The sequence below is a fragment of the Notechis scutatus genome, chromosome 1, assembly GCF_049901735.1.
Source record: "Notechis scutatus isolate UNSWTSFEM ecotype Mainland chromosome 1, rNotScu1.2, whole genome shotgun sequence".
NCBI classification, from domain to species: domain Eukaryota; kingdom Metazoa; phylum Chordata; class Lepidosauria; order Squamata; family Elapidae; genus Notechis; species Notechis scutatus.
The window spans coordinates 260,082,711-260,101,931 of NC_142009.1; the positions used below are offsets into that span (position 1 = coordinate 260,082,711).

General features: G+C 39.8%; 1 protein-coding gene across 1 annotated transcript in view; it reads left to right on the top strand.

Moving 5' to 3' along the window:
* The window catches only part of LOC148133342 (catalase-like), a 56,195-nt gene extending 41,491 nt beyond the window's left edge, over positions 1-14,704 (top strand). Inside the window, exons 10-13 of the mRNA XM_026664706.2 lie at positions 3,804-3,934; positions 5,471-5,578; positions 8,934-9,020; positions 14,320-14,704. Coding sequence (XP_026520491.2) covers positions 3,804-3,934; positions 5,471-5,578; positions 8,934-9,020; positions 14,320-14,325 — 332 coding nt within the window. The 3' untranslated portion in view covers positions 14,326-14,704. The remainder of the gene's footprint in view (positions 1-3,803; positions 3,935-5,470; positions 5,579-8,933; positions 9,021-14,319) is intronic.
* Positions 14,705-19,221: the final 4,517 nt, after the last annotated feature.

Consider the following 19,221-nt stretch of genomic DNA (forward strand, 5'->3'; position numbering starts at 1 on the left):
CTCTGCCAGTGAAAACGGAGCCCCCCCAAACTCTGTTTTCACTGGCAGATGTTCTGCGGGCTAGACTTCCACTGTTTCCAGGGCAGCCCTGTGGGCCAGATCTAAGCACCTCACAGGCTGGATCTGGTCCCTGGGCCTTGAGTTTGACACCCCTGCTCTAGAAGCGTGCTTTGCCTTGACCACCAGGATTATTGTATGTATGTATGTATGTATGTATGTATGTATGTATGTATGTATGTATGAATATATGTATACACACACACACACACACAAATTTTATGTACACACATAAAATTTTATGTACACACAAATAACAGTTAATGGAAAGCTAGTATGCTGCAAAGAAAACATAGCTCTTTTTTCCCAACACTGCTTTTACACTTTATATAGGCTCTTGAAACATGTTTTGTGATCATACTTAAGACAACCATTTTGTCAAATTTATGTTATGCTCTCAAAATTTCAAATGTGTCTATTGTTTCAAGAAGGTTAGGGTTTTCTGAAGTATACTAAAATGTAGATCATTTGGTTAATATTATGTGAATTTCAGAATCTGATTTCTGCACTCTGCTAAATGGAGTCCTCTCAGCAGGTGGCAGCAGCTTGCAACTTTTCCTACTGGATTCCCCATTGACTTTCTGGAGAAACCAGCAGAGGATTCCAAAGGGTGATCACATGATTGCAGGGGCTTGGCAACTATTTGTTAGAGTGAACAGGTTGCCAGGCACCCAGATCAACATAACAGGGCGGTGGGGATGGCACAACATTTTACAGTGGCTGAAAGTCTTTGTGGGCGATAAAACATCAGTTCTGAATCTGTTGTAATTTTGGACAGATGTTCAACAACCAGTGATAAGTTGAGGACTACCTATCAAAGCAGTAACTTTTTTTTTTTAAAAAAAGAAAGTTCTGAGATGGCAAGCTTATCCTAGAGTGTATAAGAATGTGATCTCATGCAAAATTATTCAAAAATTACATGAGGAAAAAGCTTTTGGCAGGTCCAGGGTTGGCAGGTCCAGGGTTGGTACAGCAGTGACCCAAAATAGGTGGACCTCTCTCCCTCCCTCTCTCTCTCTCTCTCTCCCTCCCTCCCTCCACATGTGAGCAGACCCACACATATAGACACATGCACATTTTGGGGGGTTGAGTGGGTGGACACTGAAATTTACAAAGTTTAGGCTTACACTGCAGTTATTATGTGCTTTTCATCTCAACTGTTATATAACTGAAATGAAGTTGTATATCAAAGGCAGAGAACTTCAGAAGTAGTTTCAGGGCCTAAGCCTCCCCACCTCTGATTTAACACAATATCTGAGCTGTCCATTGATGTTTACCCCACAAATGATTCTAAAACGAACCAAAAGTTAGCATACGGACCTTCCCAAACAGGAAACCCTGGATGACCAGAGAAGTCCAGACTCTGATCAGGGCCCGTGACCTGGCTTTCAGAGCAGGTGACACCTCACAGTACAGCACTGCCAGAGCTAAGCTGAGAAGGGGCATCAGACATGCTAAGGAGATGTATAGTAGGAAGGTCGAGGGCCACTTTACTGACAGTGACCCACGGCAGATGTGGAGGGGGATACAGGCCCTGACCCACTATAAAGGCCAGAGCCCAACCAACAGCGAGAGCAGTAGCACCCTGGCAGAGGAGCTAAACAGCTTTTTCGCATGCTTTGAGACCACCAAGAACCTGGATATACTGCCTCACGAGGACCACAACACTGCACCTCTTTCTCTTCAGGTGCATGAGATGAAAAAAACACTGAGAGCAGTAAATTCCAGGAAAGCTGCTGGGCCTGATGGCATTCCTGGTGCAGTAGTTAAAGCGTGTGCTGACCAGTTGGCAGAAATACTTACAGAGCTGTTCAATCTATCTTTAACACATGCCATCATCCCACAATGCCTGAAGGCTGCAACCATCATCCCCGTTCCCAAAAAACAAATATAAACACTCTCAATGACTATAGGCCCATAGCGTTAACAAGCTCCATTATGAAGGTTTTTGAGCGACTAGTTTCACAGCACATCAGACTGCCTCCCGCCCTCCTTTGATCAACATCAGTTTGCTTATAGAGCAAACCGATCTACAGAGGATGCTGTGGCCATCACACTTCATAGAGCGCTGAGTCATCTGGAGAACAAACAGAGCTATGTGAGGATGCTCTTTGTGGACTACAGCTCTGTGTTTAACACTATCATCCCAGATATACTAGTAACCAAACTGTATAATCTGCAGGTCCCCACCCCAACTTTTTGACAAACAGACCACAGTCTGTTAGACTTGGCCCCCACCTTTCTTCCACTATTACACTCAGTACTGGTTCCCCCTAGGGTTGTGTCTTGATCCCCCTGCTATATGCCTTGTACACCTTTGACTGCTCACCAAGCCATGCAACAAACACCATCATAAAGTTTGCGGACGACACGACCGTGATTGGTCTCATCTCCGGACGGATGAGACGGCATATAGGGCATAAGTAGAGAAACCTGTCTATCTGGTGTTCACAGAAAAATCTGTCACTGAATGTCCATAAAACCAAAGAACTGATTATGGACTTCAGGAAACATGGACAGGACCATGCGCCACTCATCATCAATGGAGAACGAGTGGAAACTGTCCCTACGATCAGATTCCTTGGCATCCATATTTCAGCTGATATCTCCTGGTTCCCTAACACCAAGGCCATAGTGAAGAAGGCTCAGAAGCGCCTGCACTTCTTGCGGGTTCTCAGGAAGAACAATCTGGATAAGAAGCTGTTGCTGGCTTTCTATAAAGCCTCTGTGGAGAGCACTCTGACATATTGTCTGGGTGTATGGTATGCAGGCTCCACAGTTGAGGACAGGAAAACTGTACAGAAGGTGATAAACACAGCTCAAAAGATCTTGCCCTCTGCCCTCCCTGGAAGACTTAGCCAGGTCCCGCTGCCAAAGCAGAATCAAGGCCATCATAGAAGACTCCTGACACCCTGGCAATTATCTTTTTGATCTGCTGCCGTCTGGACGGCATTTTAGGTCAATAAAATCCCACACCACTAGACTAACAAATAGTTTCTTTCCCTGGGCCATCTGAACCGCAAATAAACACGAAATCACTACCTTATTAAGATGTGAAAAGATGTGAAATCTTAATACCCCATTCAGATATATAATAACATATTACAGGACAATCCATCTCATGTATTATACTCGGCTAAGCGTTACAGTCAGTGTTGGATTATATTTTGTGTATATTCGTAGATATTGTACTCTCAAATTGCAAATGGAGACGTGGGTACTCTATTTTTCTTATCTTCATTTTTAAGTGGTTTGGTTTTATTGTATTGCGAACAGTTGCTGGGGTGCATCCACAGTTTCGTTGTACTTGTACAATGACAATAAAGTTCTTCTAATTCTAATTTTAAATTCATTATTTTTATTATTACTGAAGCAACTTAATACACCCACAACCCTATTACAATATTTACAATACAGTCATTACAGTGTGGTTGTGAGTCAATTAACATTAGAAATATATATGTAGGGTCAATTCACCTTCAACCTTTTTTTCTTACTGCTGTCAAGATAATTACAGGAATAAAGACTCAAAGCCCTAAATAGTTTTTTGCTTGTTTGTTTTGGGAATTGGAAGAAGCTAAGAATAGACTTAGCCTGAAGGAATTCAGTTCTCTGAAAAGGGATTGTAGAAATGCTATTCACTTGGAAAAACACATTTTTGGCTGTAAGACATAATGATGTGCTTGCAGAACTGATATACTGATACACTGTCCTGCTTCTAATATATTGCAATTTTTTTTCTTTAGGTGGTGCCCCAAACTATTATCCAAATAGTTTTACTGGCCCTGAGGAGCAACCCGCTTTGAAGGAGAGCTGTGTATTTATCTCAGGCGATGTACAACGTTTTAATAGTTCAGTTGAGGATAACACCTCTCAAGTAAATAAACTAGAAATGCCCTGTTACAAGTTGTCCTCAACTTACAACTGTTCATTTAGTAACCATTCAAAGTTACTTTTGACCGTTTTGCATAATTATAACTGTTGCAGCACCACCATAATAATGTAATCAACATTCGGATGCTTGGCAACCGGTGGGTCGTGTGATCAACCGCAGTGTCCCTGGGTCATGTGATCAACTTTTGTGACCTTTGGACAAGCAAAGTCAATGGGGAAGCCAGATTCCCTTAACAACTGTCTTCCTAACTTAACAACTACAGTGATTCATTTAACAAATATGGCAAGAAAGGTCATAAAATGGGGCAAAACTCACTTAACAACTGTCTCACTTAGCAACATAAATTTTGGGCTCAACTGTGGTTGTAAATTGAGGACTACCTGTGTTTTATTTTGGAAATGAACTGTCTTTGTAAGCACACTTTTTCTTCTTCTCTTTCTTTATTAGCAAGGTAAATTTATCTTCAACATTCCCTTTGTATGTCTTCAGGCACCTAATTTAAAACAAACAATTGAGAGCGCTTGCTTGATATAATTCTATCCTCAAGTAATTAAGTTTTGGTTTCCTGTTTGCTCCCACTTTCTGTTACTCGATTTTCTCCATAAGTGAAGTCAGACATAAAAGTGAGATTTTTCGGTCTCTTGGAGTCAGTCCAGTAAACTATTTTCCTGGTTTAGCTAAAATTATTATAAGGTGCCAGGCCTCTGTACGACAGATTATTCAAAAATATTCCCCTCACCCTTTCTATAAAAAAAATATTTGGAAGCAGTCCTTGACTTACAAACGCACTTCAGACTGGATTTACAGTCATAAGTCAAGGCACTTTCATGAGTGGATCTGATTTTACAACATTTCGGTGGCAGTTGTTAAGAAAATCACTGGTCATTAAATGCATCCACACCTGTTAAATGAACCCATTTTTTAAAATGAGTGTTTTTTTGCCAGTAACAAATGTCACAAATCACATGAGATGATGTAACCAGCTTTAAAGGCAAGATGGTTGCCAAGATCCTAAAATACAGTCGTGATCGTAGTGGAAATGCAGTATGACACTTCCTGATAGCCAAAAATGCTTTATGGGGTCAAAATACCGGTTCTATGCCTGATATAATTTCAAAAGATTAAGTGACCGATTGTACATTGACTACAATTTATTAGAGAATATCAATACAATATCAATACAATCAATTAGAGAATATCAGAGGATGTAAGAGGTTAAGCTGTATGCAGATGTGGTCTTGAGAGCTGCTTTGGCTAAAGAGGCAGTCGTCAGTGCAATTATGTATAGCATATGAGTGTGTGTGTGTGTGTGTGTGTGTGTGTGTGTGGTACAAAGAAGGCAGGACTTTTCACATTGTAAACAGCAGAGAGAATTCCACGATAATTGTAAATAGCCACCAGTTCGTTCTCATTTATTTAATAGCTAAGGTTGATACTGTTCATCAGGAATTGTAGAAGATTTCTATTAGGTCTACAGAAGGTCTATGTATAACTATTGCTTTCACTATTTATTGAAAGGTACGGGACTTCTTTGTCAAAGTGTTGAGTGAGGAAGAGCGCATGAGGCTTTGTGAGAACATTGCCAACCATCTTAAGGATGCTCAGCTTTTCATCCAGAAGAGAGCTGTAAGTAACAATGTAATACATCACAAGGTTGTGCAGAGATTCCAAGTTGAGAGGCTTTAGATTTTGGAGCTTGCAGGACACACAGATATTATCTGTTGATAACCCCTTAAATCAGCTGTGTCTTTTCTTGGTCCCACACATCTGCTTGCATACAATTCTGGATAAAAATGCTTTTGGTAGTCTTTGCTTAATGACCATTCATTTAATTATTGTTCAAAGTTGTACGGTGCAGAAAAAAGTGATATATGACCTGTCTTCGGACTTATGACATCTCAGCATCCCTTGGAACTACATGACCATGATCTGGGACCTTGGCAGGTGCAGCATCCTGCAGTCACATGATTACCAGTGGTGGGATTCTACCAGTTTCCCTACTGGTTTGGTGATCGCGCACGTCATGCACACGCATGCGCACCTAATGCGCATGCAGCTTTCCAAACACCAGCTGAGGCTCTGCCGTGCCAATCCGCTGAGAGGATAAAGAACAGAAAAGCACAGGGATAGATGGGAGGGCCGTTTTTCTATTCTTCTCAGCTGATTGTCGGAGCTTTTTTTTTACTACTGGTTCGGCTGAACCGGTTGCATTTCTCTACTGGTGATCGTCATTTGCAACCTTCTCAGAGATGTTCTGACAAACAGAGTCAACAGAGAAGCTGGCAGGAGGTCACCAGTCGTGGCTGTGTGATGTCTTGCTTAATGACCATGGATGATTTGCTGAATAACCATGGGAAAAAATTGGGTGCAATCACATGATAACTCAGTTAACATCTGCATTGTTTAATGATGGATTTTCTGGTCCCACTATTGTCATAAGTCAAGGACACTCTCTCTTTCTCTCTCACTCTGTCTGTCTCTGTCTCTGTCTCTATCTATTCACGCATACATACGCGTATGTGTGTATGTATAGTATTAGTTAACTATATATAACTATATATAAGTGATAACTAAATCTCTTTTTTCAATTTAGTGTTATGGATTATGGATGTATGCATGCTCTACAGTATCATGTTTCTTTAAATATGGATAGCTGCTGAATTTGTTTTCTTTTAACTATAGATATTTCTTGTACTCTGTTAGATATTGTGTGTTCCAGAAGAAAAACAATCCAAAACACAGCTAATGAAACTTAAAAAAAAAATAAATACTTGGAAAGCATGTTGTTGAAAAATCCATCTTGATTTTTATGAAATCCAGTGTGCTTCTTCCACTCAAGTCTTGTTATGTCATGGGTCAGGCAATCCATGGGTAGCCCAGAGAATGACTTTGATTTGCCAGTTTCTTTTCCTAGAAAAATTTGTGGTAGTGAACCTTATGCTTGATGATTTTACCAAACTGTAAAGATCAGTAGGATTCAAAATTTTTTACTATCAGTTCTGTGGGCGTGGCTTGGTGGGCATCACAGGGGAAGGTTACTGCAAAATCCCATTCCCTCCCCACCCCACTAACCTGCTTTCCAGCTCTGTTCTCCTGCGCAGGGCAAGAAAAAAAGACCCAGCCAATCAGCTGGACTCGGGAGGCAGAGATTAGATGGGGGCAGGGCCAGTCAGAGGTGGTATTTGCTGCTTCTCTGAACTACTCAAATTTCCACTACCGGTTCTCCAGAACTGGTCAGAACCTGCTGAATATCCCTCTGGTAAAGATCCTTGATTAGTAAACTGCAGTTAATCAGCCAGTGACCTTTTAAAAGGTGAGCCTTCTTGTTCTGGGGAAGGAGAATACAAAGGTCCACCTGAAAAAGTGCGCTGAAGAATTTACTGATTTTCTGGAAGACAAAATTTAACAGCTTTATTCCCAATTAGATGGCGGTGTGATTGCTGGTCCTGGTGGGGACACCTGAGGCAGATTCTTACCCTGGGAACAGCTTAACCTGTTGCTCCTGAGGAAGTGCACAGGAACCTAGGGAGTATGAGTGCAATTATCTGTATTTCAGATCCATGTTCCTCCTAGCTTGTGGAAGTGAACAACCAGTTAAATATGAGCCAGCAGTGTGTGGAGGCAGCCAAAAAAGCCACCACGATGTTAAGTTGCATTAATAGAGGGATACAATCAAGATCAAATGAGGTACCAATACCACTCTATAACGCCTTAGTAAGACCACACCTAGAGAAGTGCATAGAGTTTTGGTCCCCACACTATAAAAAAGATGTTGATACTCTAGAAAAAGTGCAGAGAAGAGCAACCAGGATGATTAGGGGACTGGAGAACATATATAGAACCGTTACAGGAACTGGGCATGGCTAGTCTAGTGAATAGAAGGACCATGGGAGACATGATAGCAGTCTTCAAATATTTGAGGGGCTACCACAGAGAGGAAGGGGTCAAGCTATTTTCCAAGGCACCTGAAGGCCAGGCAAGGAGTAATGGATGGAAACTCTTTTTAAGAAGTCATCATTAAATTCCACTCTATTGGATAATTTCCAACCTGTCTCCAAGCATCCCTTTTCAGGAAAGGCTGTTGAGCAGCTCTAGAGGTTCCTGGATGAAAGGGATTATCTAGATCCTTTCCAATCAGGGTTCGGGCCTGGATATGGAATGGAAATGGCATTGGTCATGTTTTTTGATGATCTCTGGTGGGAGAGGAATAGGCATAATACATCCATCCTTGCTCCATTTGACCTTTTGGTGGCCTTTGATCCTATCCACCATGATATCTTTCTGGATAGCTTCAGTAGTAGTTGCTTTAGGATTGCGATCCTAAATTTCCTTCTTCTTAAGGTGCATTGTTCGGTTCTCTTCTGAATAATCTTTACAATTGTTCTCTTGGAGCCTTTTCAACATTTTAATTTGAAAACTAATAAAAATATAAATTGTCAGTTTCCAGTCCAGGTTAACTTTAGTTTTGAATATATTTCATTTGGGTAGAAAAATAAAGAGCTTATGATAAAGCGTTTTAAAATTAGATTTAGATATGTTTAGTCTATGCATATTTAGTCATGTAGTATGGCTGTAATATAACTATTATTATCCTTCATTATCTTCTTTACTACCTGCTATTATTAGAATGATGATGATGATGACAGACAATTCTGTTGCTTGGCATATACACTGAGAATTTCTGCACCAGAGACAATTCCTTGCATGTCTATTCATACTGGTCAAATAATGTATTCTAATTCTAATTCTATTCTATTCTATATAAATAGAAAGACAAGTAGTATTTTTCTTGTAAAAATAATTTTCAGCTTTTTCAGCTGAAAAATAATACTTTTGCCATATCAGTAGTTGAAGTACACTCCTGATGTGTTGAACTTTCAGATCTCTGTGCCATAGCAATTGACTTGTCCTCATCAGTAATTACAAAAGAATAGGAATTACAAAAGAGACAAATGACCTCAACTTCTCTTTGCCGAATTAGGTGAAAAACTTTACTGATGTTCATCCTGATTATGGTGCAGGCATTCAAACCTATCTGGATAAACACAATGCTGAAGGAAAAAGAAAGGTAAGAAAACATTATCAATTCAGATTGCTGTAGAAAGTAAGTAAAGATTAAGCAATTTGAAAATAGATTAAGGCAGGGATGTCACAAATGGTCGTGGATAGATTTAGAGGAGGAATGAGAAGAGCTTGAAAAAATCTATGTTCTTCTATATAACTTGCAATATCTGGAATTCAATTTTACCAGGGGATATTAAAATAGTCAATTTCAGTGGAATTAAATAGTATCTATAAATATTAGAATCACATGGCTTTTGTCATAATACAGATAGTGAGCAAAAAGTACAAAGGAACAGTTAAAAAAAGAGAATCTGTTAGTTGATTATGGCAAACAAATTACAAATTAATGCTATCGGTCTCCTGTAAGGAGAATATCTACAAAATGTTTTATCAGTGGCATCTTCCACCAGCGAGATTAGCCAGAATGTTCCCCAACCTGTCACCCAAATGTGGGAAATGCAACCACTGCCAGGGAACACATGTGGTGGACCTGTCCCCAAGTACGAAAGTACTGGCTCTAAATTTGAGCATGGTTAGAGGAATTAACAAAACAAAAAATCTAATTCATACCAGAAATCTTTCTGTTAGGTATGTTAGAACTGACATGGTTAGATAAGAAACACCAACATCTAATACTACAAATTATAACTGCTGCAAGAATCTCTCTAGCTCAAAACTGGAAACTAATTACGATACCCACAGACTCAGCGGTGATTAATAAGATACATCAATGCGGAGAAATGATTAGAGTAACTATGTTATTAAAAAACAGGGAAGAAGAAGAATATTTCACAATATGGAATATGTGGTATAACTGGTTAAAAAAGAAGTGGAGTAAAAATGCTTTGTAAAAAAGACCAATGAAATCGCAAAGAAGAATGTGATATATGACAAATATGTGTATATATGTAAAGTAACGTAGATAGATAAGTATTGCATTTTAATAATATAACAAGTAAAGTGTTGTGAATCAATAAAAGTTAATAACTTAAATGCAAATCAGGGTTTGAAAACCTGCACACTTGATTGGTCCTTATACAACAACTTTGGATTGGGCCGAACTAGTCCCTGATTGGCCACTATTTGGACTATTCTTATTGGTTATTAGTTTGAACTGGTTGCTCATCTCATTGGTTAATAAGGTAGCAGCTAACCCTATAAAAGGGTTACTGCTGCCCATAGCCTTGCTCTGTTCTGTTCTATTTACTGTTATTAAAGAGTTGAAGTCACTGGTCAGATGTCTGGTCTCCATTATTCTCCATACATAACACTGGCGACGAGGGTGGGATCCGGAGACCGAAGAGCTGACTAACCTACAGAGCAACCAACAGAGCACGTGGTCGAACACGCACCATCAACGGCAACATGGCCAGCGGTGCCGTACCACCCGCTCCATTCAACCCAGAAACCGAAGACTGGGAGGCATACATGGATCGGTTCCAGATGTTTCTGGAGACCAACAATTTGAAAGATGCAACAACCGGCAAAAAAGAGCTATCTTTCTAACTCACTGCGGGCCTACCGTGTTTAAAATGGCAAAATCACTTGCCAAGCCAGCAGAGGTAAAAGAGATGGACTGGGACGTCCTCGAGCCTTTACTACGGGCTCACTATGCGCCCACCCTGCCAACCTTAGACAGAAGACACGAATATTACCAGAGGGATCAACGGAAAGGCGAAAGCCTTGCCAATTACATCGCGGACCTCCGCAACCTTGGAGAGCCTCTGCGGATTCGCAGACTTAGAAGAAGCCCTCCGGGACCGCCTGGTTCTGGGCCTAGAAGACGGCACAATCCAGAGCAAAATCATGGCTAAGGGGACATCAGCCTCACCGATGCCCTTAAAGAAGCCTCGGCAGCGGAGGCGACCAAGAAGTCGGCAGCCCGAATGCGCCGCACCAACGCACCGCTACGTAAACTCGCCACTGATACCTCGCCTCGCTCAGAGAGACACCGGTATCAACTCACCACAAAGACCTAGAGTCCCGTCCGACAGCGATGAGGAAGAGGTCAACCGACCACGCCCGTTGGGAAACCCCGATAGTGACGCCTATCAAGCCTGATGGGTCCCTAAGAATTTGCGGAGACTACCGGGCCACCTTAAACCACGCACTGCAGCAAAGTGCATATCCAGTGCCGGTAGTGCAACACTTGCTCCATTCCCTGGGTGGCGGAAAGTTTTAGCCAAACTAGATCTAGCCCAGGCGTATCAACAATTGCCTGTAGATCCAATCACAGCCGAGGCGCAAACGATCGTAACGCATAGGGCGCATTTAAATGCAACGGCTCCAATTCGGGTAAGCGTCGCCCTGGAATCTTCCAGAGTTTAATGGAAAGGTTGTTACAAGGGATAAGAGGCGTTGTCCCATATTTCGACGATGTACTCATCGCCGCACCTAACAAAGACATTCTAGAAAAGCGACTCAGAGAGGTTTTACGAAGATTCCAAAATGCAGGCCTCAGAGTAAAAAAAGATAAATGCCAGTTATGTACCGAAAAAGTAGAATTTCTGGGATATCTCCTGGACAGCCAAGGAATCCATCCCACCGAAGACAAATTACGGGCAATTAAAAAGGCCCCACTCCAAGGAACAAGGCAGACCTACAGGCGTTCCTTGGACTTATCAATTTCTATAATGTCTTTTTACCCCACAAAGCAACGGTAGCTGAACCATTGCATAGACTATTAGACAAAAAAGCAACGTGGGTGTGGGGACAACGGGAACAACATGCTTTCCAACAAGTAAAGAAATTGCTAACTTCTGATTCTGTACTTATGCAGTACAACGAGACTCTGCCGCTCACTATCACGTGTGACGCATCACCTTTTGGGGTTGGGGCAATCCTGGCCCACGTATTACCAAATGGAGCGGAAGCCCCCATCGCGTTTTTCGCGAACCTTAGCTAAAGCTGAGCGAAATTATAGTCAGCTGGACAAAGAAGCTTTAGCTATTGTGGCTGCAGTTAAAAGATTTCATGAATATGTTTATGGCCGTGCGTTTACAATAATCACTGATCATAAACCGCTACTGGGAATCATTGCGGGTAATAAACCAACCCGTATATATTGTCCCCCAGAATGACCCGTTGGTCTGAATTCTTGGCGGCCTACAACTACACCTTGCAACATCGCTCGGGAAATCAATTCTCCACGCTGATGCATTGAGCAAACGCCGCTTCCAGACTCTGTTGTAGATCCAGCCCCCACCATCTCAACACTACAGATCGAAGCTCTACATGTGCCACTATTGAGGCTAGAGACATTGCCTTTGAAACAAAACGTGACCCAGTTCTGCAACACATCCTACGCTGGGTTGAACAGGGGTGGCCGACAGACCAAATAGCACCGGAATGGGCGCCTTTCAAAAGCCGCCAAACCGAGCTGTTTTCCCAGAAAGGCTGTATCTTGTGGGCGATCAGTCGTAATCCCTAGCAAATTGCAACAAACTGTTTTGGCGGTATTGCATGAAGGACATCCGGGTATCGTGCGGATGAAAGCACTTGCACGCAGCTACGCTTGGTGGCCGGGAATCGACAAAAGAATCGAGGCCTGGGTCGCTACTTGTCAACGTTGCCAAGGCGTCAGCAACGCTCCGCCTAAAGCAATCCCGACCGAATGGGAAACTCCGAGAGGACCATGGTCCCGTATTCATATTGACTTTGCGGGGCCTACCAAAGGACACACTTTCCTTATTACTGTCGACGCCTATTCGAATTGGCTCGAGATCCATCGAATGAACACAACTACAACGGACTCAGTTATCAATAAATTAAACAGACTATTTGCCACACATGGGTTCCCAGACGTGTTGGTCTCAGACAACGCCCACAGTTTACTGCGTTACCCTTTGAACAATATCTTGCTGATCGGGCATCCGCCATGCGCTAACCTCGCCCACGCACCCTGCGGCCAATGGACGTGCAGAACGCATGGTACAATTTGTAAAAAAGACCCTTCACAAAATGGAATTCGGCAACATCGGCGAGAAAATCAATCGAATTCTCTTGTTACAGCATCTCACGCCCCACAGCGTGACCAACAAAACACCCGCTGAACTTCTTATGGGGAGGAAACTACGATCGCACCTTGACTGGCTCCACCCGCATTCGCACCGGAAAAGCCCTTCGGCTCCAGCAGCAAATGCCGGGAATTTAAGGTAGGCGATTTAATCTTTGCCAAAAACTTTTCCGGCGACCCGTTGTGGATACCCGCAACCGTTACCCACCTCACCGGGCCTAGATCTTACCGCCTGCTAACAGACGATGGGAGGGTGTGGAAACGCCACATAGACCAACTCCGATCGAGATTACCACCCAGCGCCCATGACTCCCGGGTTCACCAACTCAAGGGGAGGAAATATCAAGGGAATTGACTTTGATATGACAAATAGCAGGCCAACGGAAACCCTACGGCCCAGCGAGACACCGGGCGTGAAGCGGGGAGGGAGTTGACTTTTCAGGGAACTTTAATACGGGAAACCGAACTGCAAAACCCGAAGAAACACGGAGTAGCGGAGACAACCAGAGTGAAAGCAGCACGGAATCACCGTGCAGCGAAACAGAATTTAATAAAGATCATCCAAACGCTCCACGGAACCGGACCTTAGACCAAAACCGGTGGAGCCTCGGAAATCATCCAGGCAGACCAAGCGGCCTGCCTATCTTGAGGATTTTATTACAGCTCCTCAAACGGAACCCAAGGGGAGGGTGTTGTGAATCAATAAAAGTTAATAACTTAAATGCAAATCAGGGTTTGAAAACCTGCACACTTGATTGGTCCTTATACAACAACTTTGGATTGGGCCAGAACTAGTCCCTGATTGGCCACTATTTGGACTATTTTTATTGGTTATTAGTTTGAACTGGTTGCTCATCTCATTGGTTAATAAGGTAGCAGCAGCTAACCCTATAAAAGGGTTACTGCTGCCCATACCTTGCTCTGTTCTGTTCTATTTACTGTTATTAAAGAGTTGAAGTCACTGGTCAGATGTCTGGTCTCCATTATTCTCCATACATAACATAAAGAATTAGTAAATTAGTTACAGACACACTTATGGCAAATGAACTTAATTGTTACTAAAGGATATGTACACTGCTATGACATTGCTGTAAAATGTGAGAACTTGTTTCTCTTTTTTAAATTCTTTGAAACTTTGAATAAATAAATAAATAAAAATAATCTGTTAGTATTTCATGTATATAAATGTATATAATATAAAGAAATGTATGCATATGTAACTATCTTTAGAATTAATTATGTATTTATATTAATACATGCTAATTCTTTTTTTAATTATGGTTTCTAGGACTAAGTTCATACGTAATACACAAACTCCATTCACTGGAAAGGAGAAGCCTTATCTGTAAACAACATGATTTGTGATTAGCAGTCACATTGGAAATGTTTATCTGAAATCCCTCAATCTGGAAAATGAGCTATGAAAAGCTTTACATGTAATGGAATTGCCAGCTGTGCTATTAACTCTGTTATTCTGTTAACTGCAGTACACAACCAAGTGTTATTCTCACATTAAAAACAACTTGAATTCACCATATAGATTGTTAATGCTGAATATACCCTGGCAATACTTTTGAAATACATTAGAATAATAATTTTTGATTTATTTTTGTGTATTAACATGTTTTATGATTGTAAACTTGCATTTATTTAGCAAAATAAATTTATTCAGCAAAAGAGCATACACTACTATGATTGATATCTTTTATTGGTTGTGCTGGCTTTCGTATAGCAGTATAACAATCTTTTTCAAATCTCCATGTAGTAAATTAAAAACTATTGTAACATATTTGAAGGAGAATTATGTTTAAATGTGAAACTTACTTGTGCTATAAAAGCTTTATATATAATGGTATTCTTATCTATTAGCAGCAATACAAAAGCATTCCAATTTGAACATCTTTTTTTAAAAAAAACTATATAGATAATTTAGGCTGAATCTGCGTTGACAATAACTCTGAAATGGCATGGTTGAAATATTAGTGTAACAATTTTGTGTTATTTTTGCATAATACTCAAAACATGATTTCTATTCATGTAACAAATCTCCATTTATAAAACCCTAGTAAGACCACAGCTGGAATATGGCAACCAATTTTGGTCACCACATTACAAAAAAGATGTTAAGACTTTGGAAAAAGTTCAGAGAAGAGCAACTAAGACAGAGGTCTCCAAAGTTGGCAACTTTAAGCTATGCTGGCTGGAGAATTCTGGGAGATGAAGTCCACAAGTCTTAAAGTTGCCAAGTTTGAGGACCCTTGAACTAAGATGATCAAAAGCCTGGAGACTAAAACATATGAAGAATGGCTGCAGGATTGAATTCATCATGCAAATAATTTCAAATCAACACACACACTACTATTCTGTTTTAGTGTTACACAGTAGAATTTTTTTTTTTTTTTAGATTCTGCATGGATAAAACCATTCATTTCATAGATAGCATGATTCCACTATTTTTTTCCACTCGAAAATGCCAAAAGTGTCCAGTTCCTTTCATGTAAGTATCAGTTACTGAACTTCAAATCTTTGATTCAAACCCTTTAGGAAAATAAGCATTGAATCTTAACACTACCATTTGTGTTGAGCTTCTGACTTGAATCTGGTTCCATCTTCTGGTGACAGAAGTAAGTACTTGAAAAAAAATACTCAAATGAAAACTTATTATGAGTAGTTTTCAACTTACAACCACCCTGAGCCCAAAATTTCTGTTACTAAGCAAGATAGTTGTTAATTAAGCTTTCCCCATTTTATGATCTTTCTCACCATACTTGCTAAGTGAATCATTGCAGTTGCTAAATTAGTAACATGGTGAAATGAATTTGGCTTTTCTTTTGATTTTGCTTGTCAGAAGGTCACAAAAAATGATCACATGACACTGTGACGTTCATAAGTCACTTTTTTCCAGTGCTGTTGTAACTCTGAATGATCGCTAAGTGAACTATTGTAAGTTGAGGACACTTGTATTATATATTCAATTCTAAAAGCAAGTCATAGCTGACATATACTTTCCAGTATTTGCACGTGTGCTGATTAATACTTTAGTTTGCACATAAGAAATATTCAAAGGTATATAAACCTAAAATATTGTTCCAACATCTAGATATTTGGTTAATGTCTGTGATATAAGATCGATGAGGGGAGGGATACATATAATAAATTTGGAGAATGAACTTAAAATGTACAGTCACTCCTTTGATGAATTATGACATTTTTAGTATGAGTAAGGAATGCATTTATGAATCAGGATAGCAAACTATGTAATTTATTTCAATTTTATTTAAAATTGAAATTTATTGCAACACTCTGATTGATTTTAAATGATATATAAAGTGTTCAGAGATATTGCTGTATGCGGCTTAAAGTTGTATGATTGAAATGACTTAAAATTCTGCAATGAAAATGGTTGACATTTTCCACACAGTACTCACATGTATGTCTGAATATGTGGAATTTGAAAGTTTATACTAAGAGAGGACAGATCTCTCTTTCTGAATTTTCATTAATTTCTAGCATATTGAAGCTAACTAATTTAATATTTAAAAGTCAAAGAAAAATTCAGAAAAGCATCTATCTGAAACAATATTTCAGGGAGATTTCTAAACTCATCAGAATGTTCTGTTTCTGTCATGCCCCTGTTGGAATCTGATTCGGAGGGGGAGGCCGAACAGCTGACAGGGAGTGGGAGTGTGGCTTCGTTGGCTGTGGAAGAAACTGGGGAAGGGCACAGTCCGGCTGGGCAGAGCAGGGGAGAGGTAGAGCAAGGGAGAGGGAATTCAGAGGAAGGCCCAGGCCCACCCTCTCTTCATCCTAGGGTACGCAGGGAGGAATGGACAAGGGAGCAACGTGAGTTGCATGGCTTATGGGGGAGGAAAGGACCCTGATTCCCTTCATTAGCTGCAGCTGGGAACTGTATTTAAACAGGGAAGCTGCGTACAGCAAACTGTTGGGAGCAAATCATAAGTTTATCTGGTTTCATCATGGCTTATCTGTGTTCCTGGCATCTTCCCAATTGTGTGAGTTTTGCTGTGCTTTCAAGTTTGAAATTCCTTTTCCTGCCCTATCAAGTTAATTACTGCAGCTTGGTTTGTTTGGATTTTGAGTTACAGTCCGTATGTATTTTGTTTTGGACTGAATTTTCTCCAGATGATGGACAATGGGGACAAAGTTAGAGATAATAAAGGGACTCTTCTTGCTTATTTGACTGGGTTGTCTTTGTGCTATGCCCCGGGTCATCACAGTTTCTTTGAATACCTTCAAAGCCACATTGCATCTTCTGATAGCATACTTTGTTACTCCCAAGCAAACCTAGGGATGAAATAATTATATAATTTTAAGCCAATGTTGTTAGTTCAAATTTACTTTAGATGTCTAATCAAATCTCTAATTCTGCTGTTCCTAAGACCATTGAAAATTGGTTGTCAATTGTATATACAAAAAACTGTTGTTTATACTGTGGCCACTGTGCATGATCTTTCTTTAGTAATATAGAATTTGTTTACATCACATGTTACCGTACATTCCTGTATTGGATGTTGGTTACCCTTCCTAAGTCTAATGTCATTCAGATGTGTAACTGTGTGAAATTCATGTACCTGTATCCTGACACATCTGGAGAGGACCAGACTTCTGTAAACTGTAAGCATTTGTAGTGCAATGCTGTCTGTCAGTGAAGGACAGAATTATTGGGAGTCTATGTTTGATGGAGTTGAACCAAAACTTTATAAAACATATTAAAAAGAGACAGCGAAGCAGTATTTGGAGTTCATATAGAAAAGTCTAGTATTCATGATTTTGGGAAATCCCACTGTTCTCCAGTAGTTGGTTGGTATTTGGGAGTGATTTGAGCAGCTATATACAGAAAATAATTTAAAAAATACTGAAAGAAGGTAATGGCAAGCCACTTTTGTATGCCTGACAAAACCCCCAACACTGATCATCAGAACTCAAGTTCAGTTTGAAGGACACTCTATTTCCTTCTACTGGAAAAGTAATTCCAAGCTACTTTTGAGAGTTTTAAAAATCACTTGGTCTGCCCAACCAGGCCAAGCCAATTTTAAATTGATCGTGACTTTAGATTTGTATGATTTTAGATTTAGATTTATATTATCATCCCTTCAGTTATACTAAAATCGTATCTCTGATGGGTTCAATTTTAAAAGAAAAAGACAGTAACAGATGATTTTTCTGACAGTTTTCTTTCCCAAATTAAGCTGATTAATTTCTTCCTGCATGGCTTTAAAACAAATGTTTTGCTTTTCTTTTTCTTTTTTTTTATTAAAAAGTTTTTTATTTTTATATTTTACACGTCTCTTCACATGAGCAACGTGACTCCAGATTGCAACATTTATACATAGTCATACTTACATTTTCAACTTTCTTATTTAATATAACATCAAATTATTATCCACTCCACTAATCTTTAGATAAATTTCCATTTCATATTTCAATTCATTAATTCAATATCAAAATCATTTCCTCACATCTATTTCCAATTCTTTATCCCCTATTATTTCCATTTTCAGCTTACCACCTATTTTATTTTGCCTTATACATTATTATCTTCATTAATTAATTAACTCAAGACCAACATATAATAAACACAAAAAAAAATTAAAATAAAATTAATGTATTTAGGACCCATATGGTATATTCCTCAATCTACAATATATCTTATATTTATTCCAACACTATTTACATAACCATTTCATATTTTTCTTCATTTCCACATAGCCAAATATTACCCCTATAATTTAAATAAAGTTTCATTTCCCTACTTTTAATTGTAGTATAATATTCTCATTATAAAATTCCAATATGATCCATATTTTTATTTTCTCACATTCTTTGTTTAGTCAATTATAATTTCTATTTCATTTAATATATATATATATATATAGGTCTAGGTGTGTTCGGGTCTTTTCCGGTGTAAGATTGAGTATCTTGGTGATGCTTTCGGCTTCGTGCCAGTGCAAGCAGTGTGTGATTGGAGCTGCCGTCTCTCTATAAATACTGGTGGTGGGGGCTGGTGTGCTGGGCTGGTTGGCAAGCAAGAAATAGAGAAGATTTCTAACTGGGTTGGCTATAAGCAGAAAATATGTGAATTCTCAGCATACCATTATTTGTAAAGCTTTCAAATTTGTAGCTGCTGCTAATATAAGTTATCAAAACAAATTCAAAACAAAAGATGCGC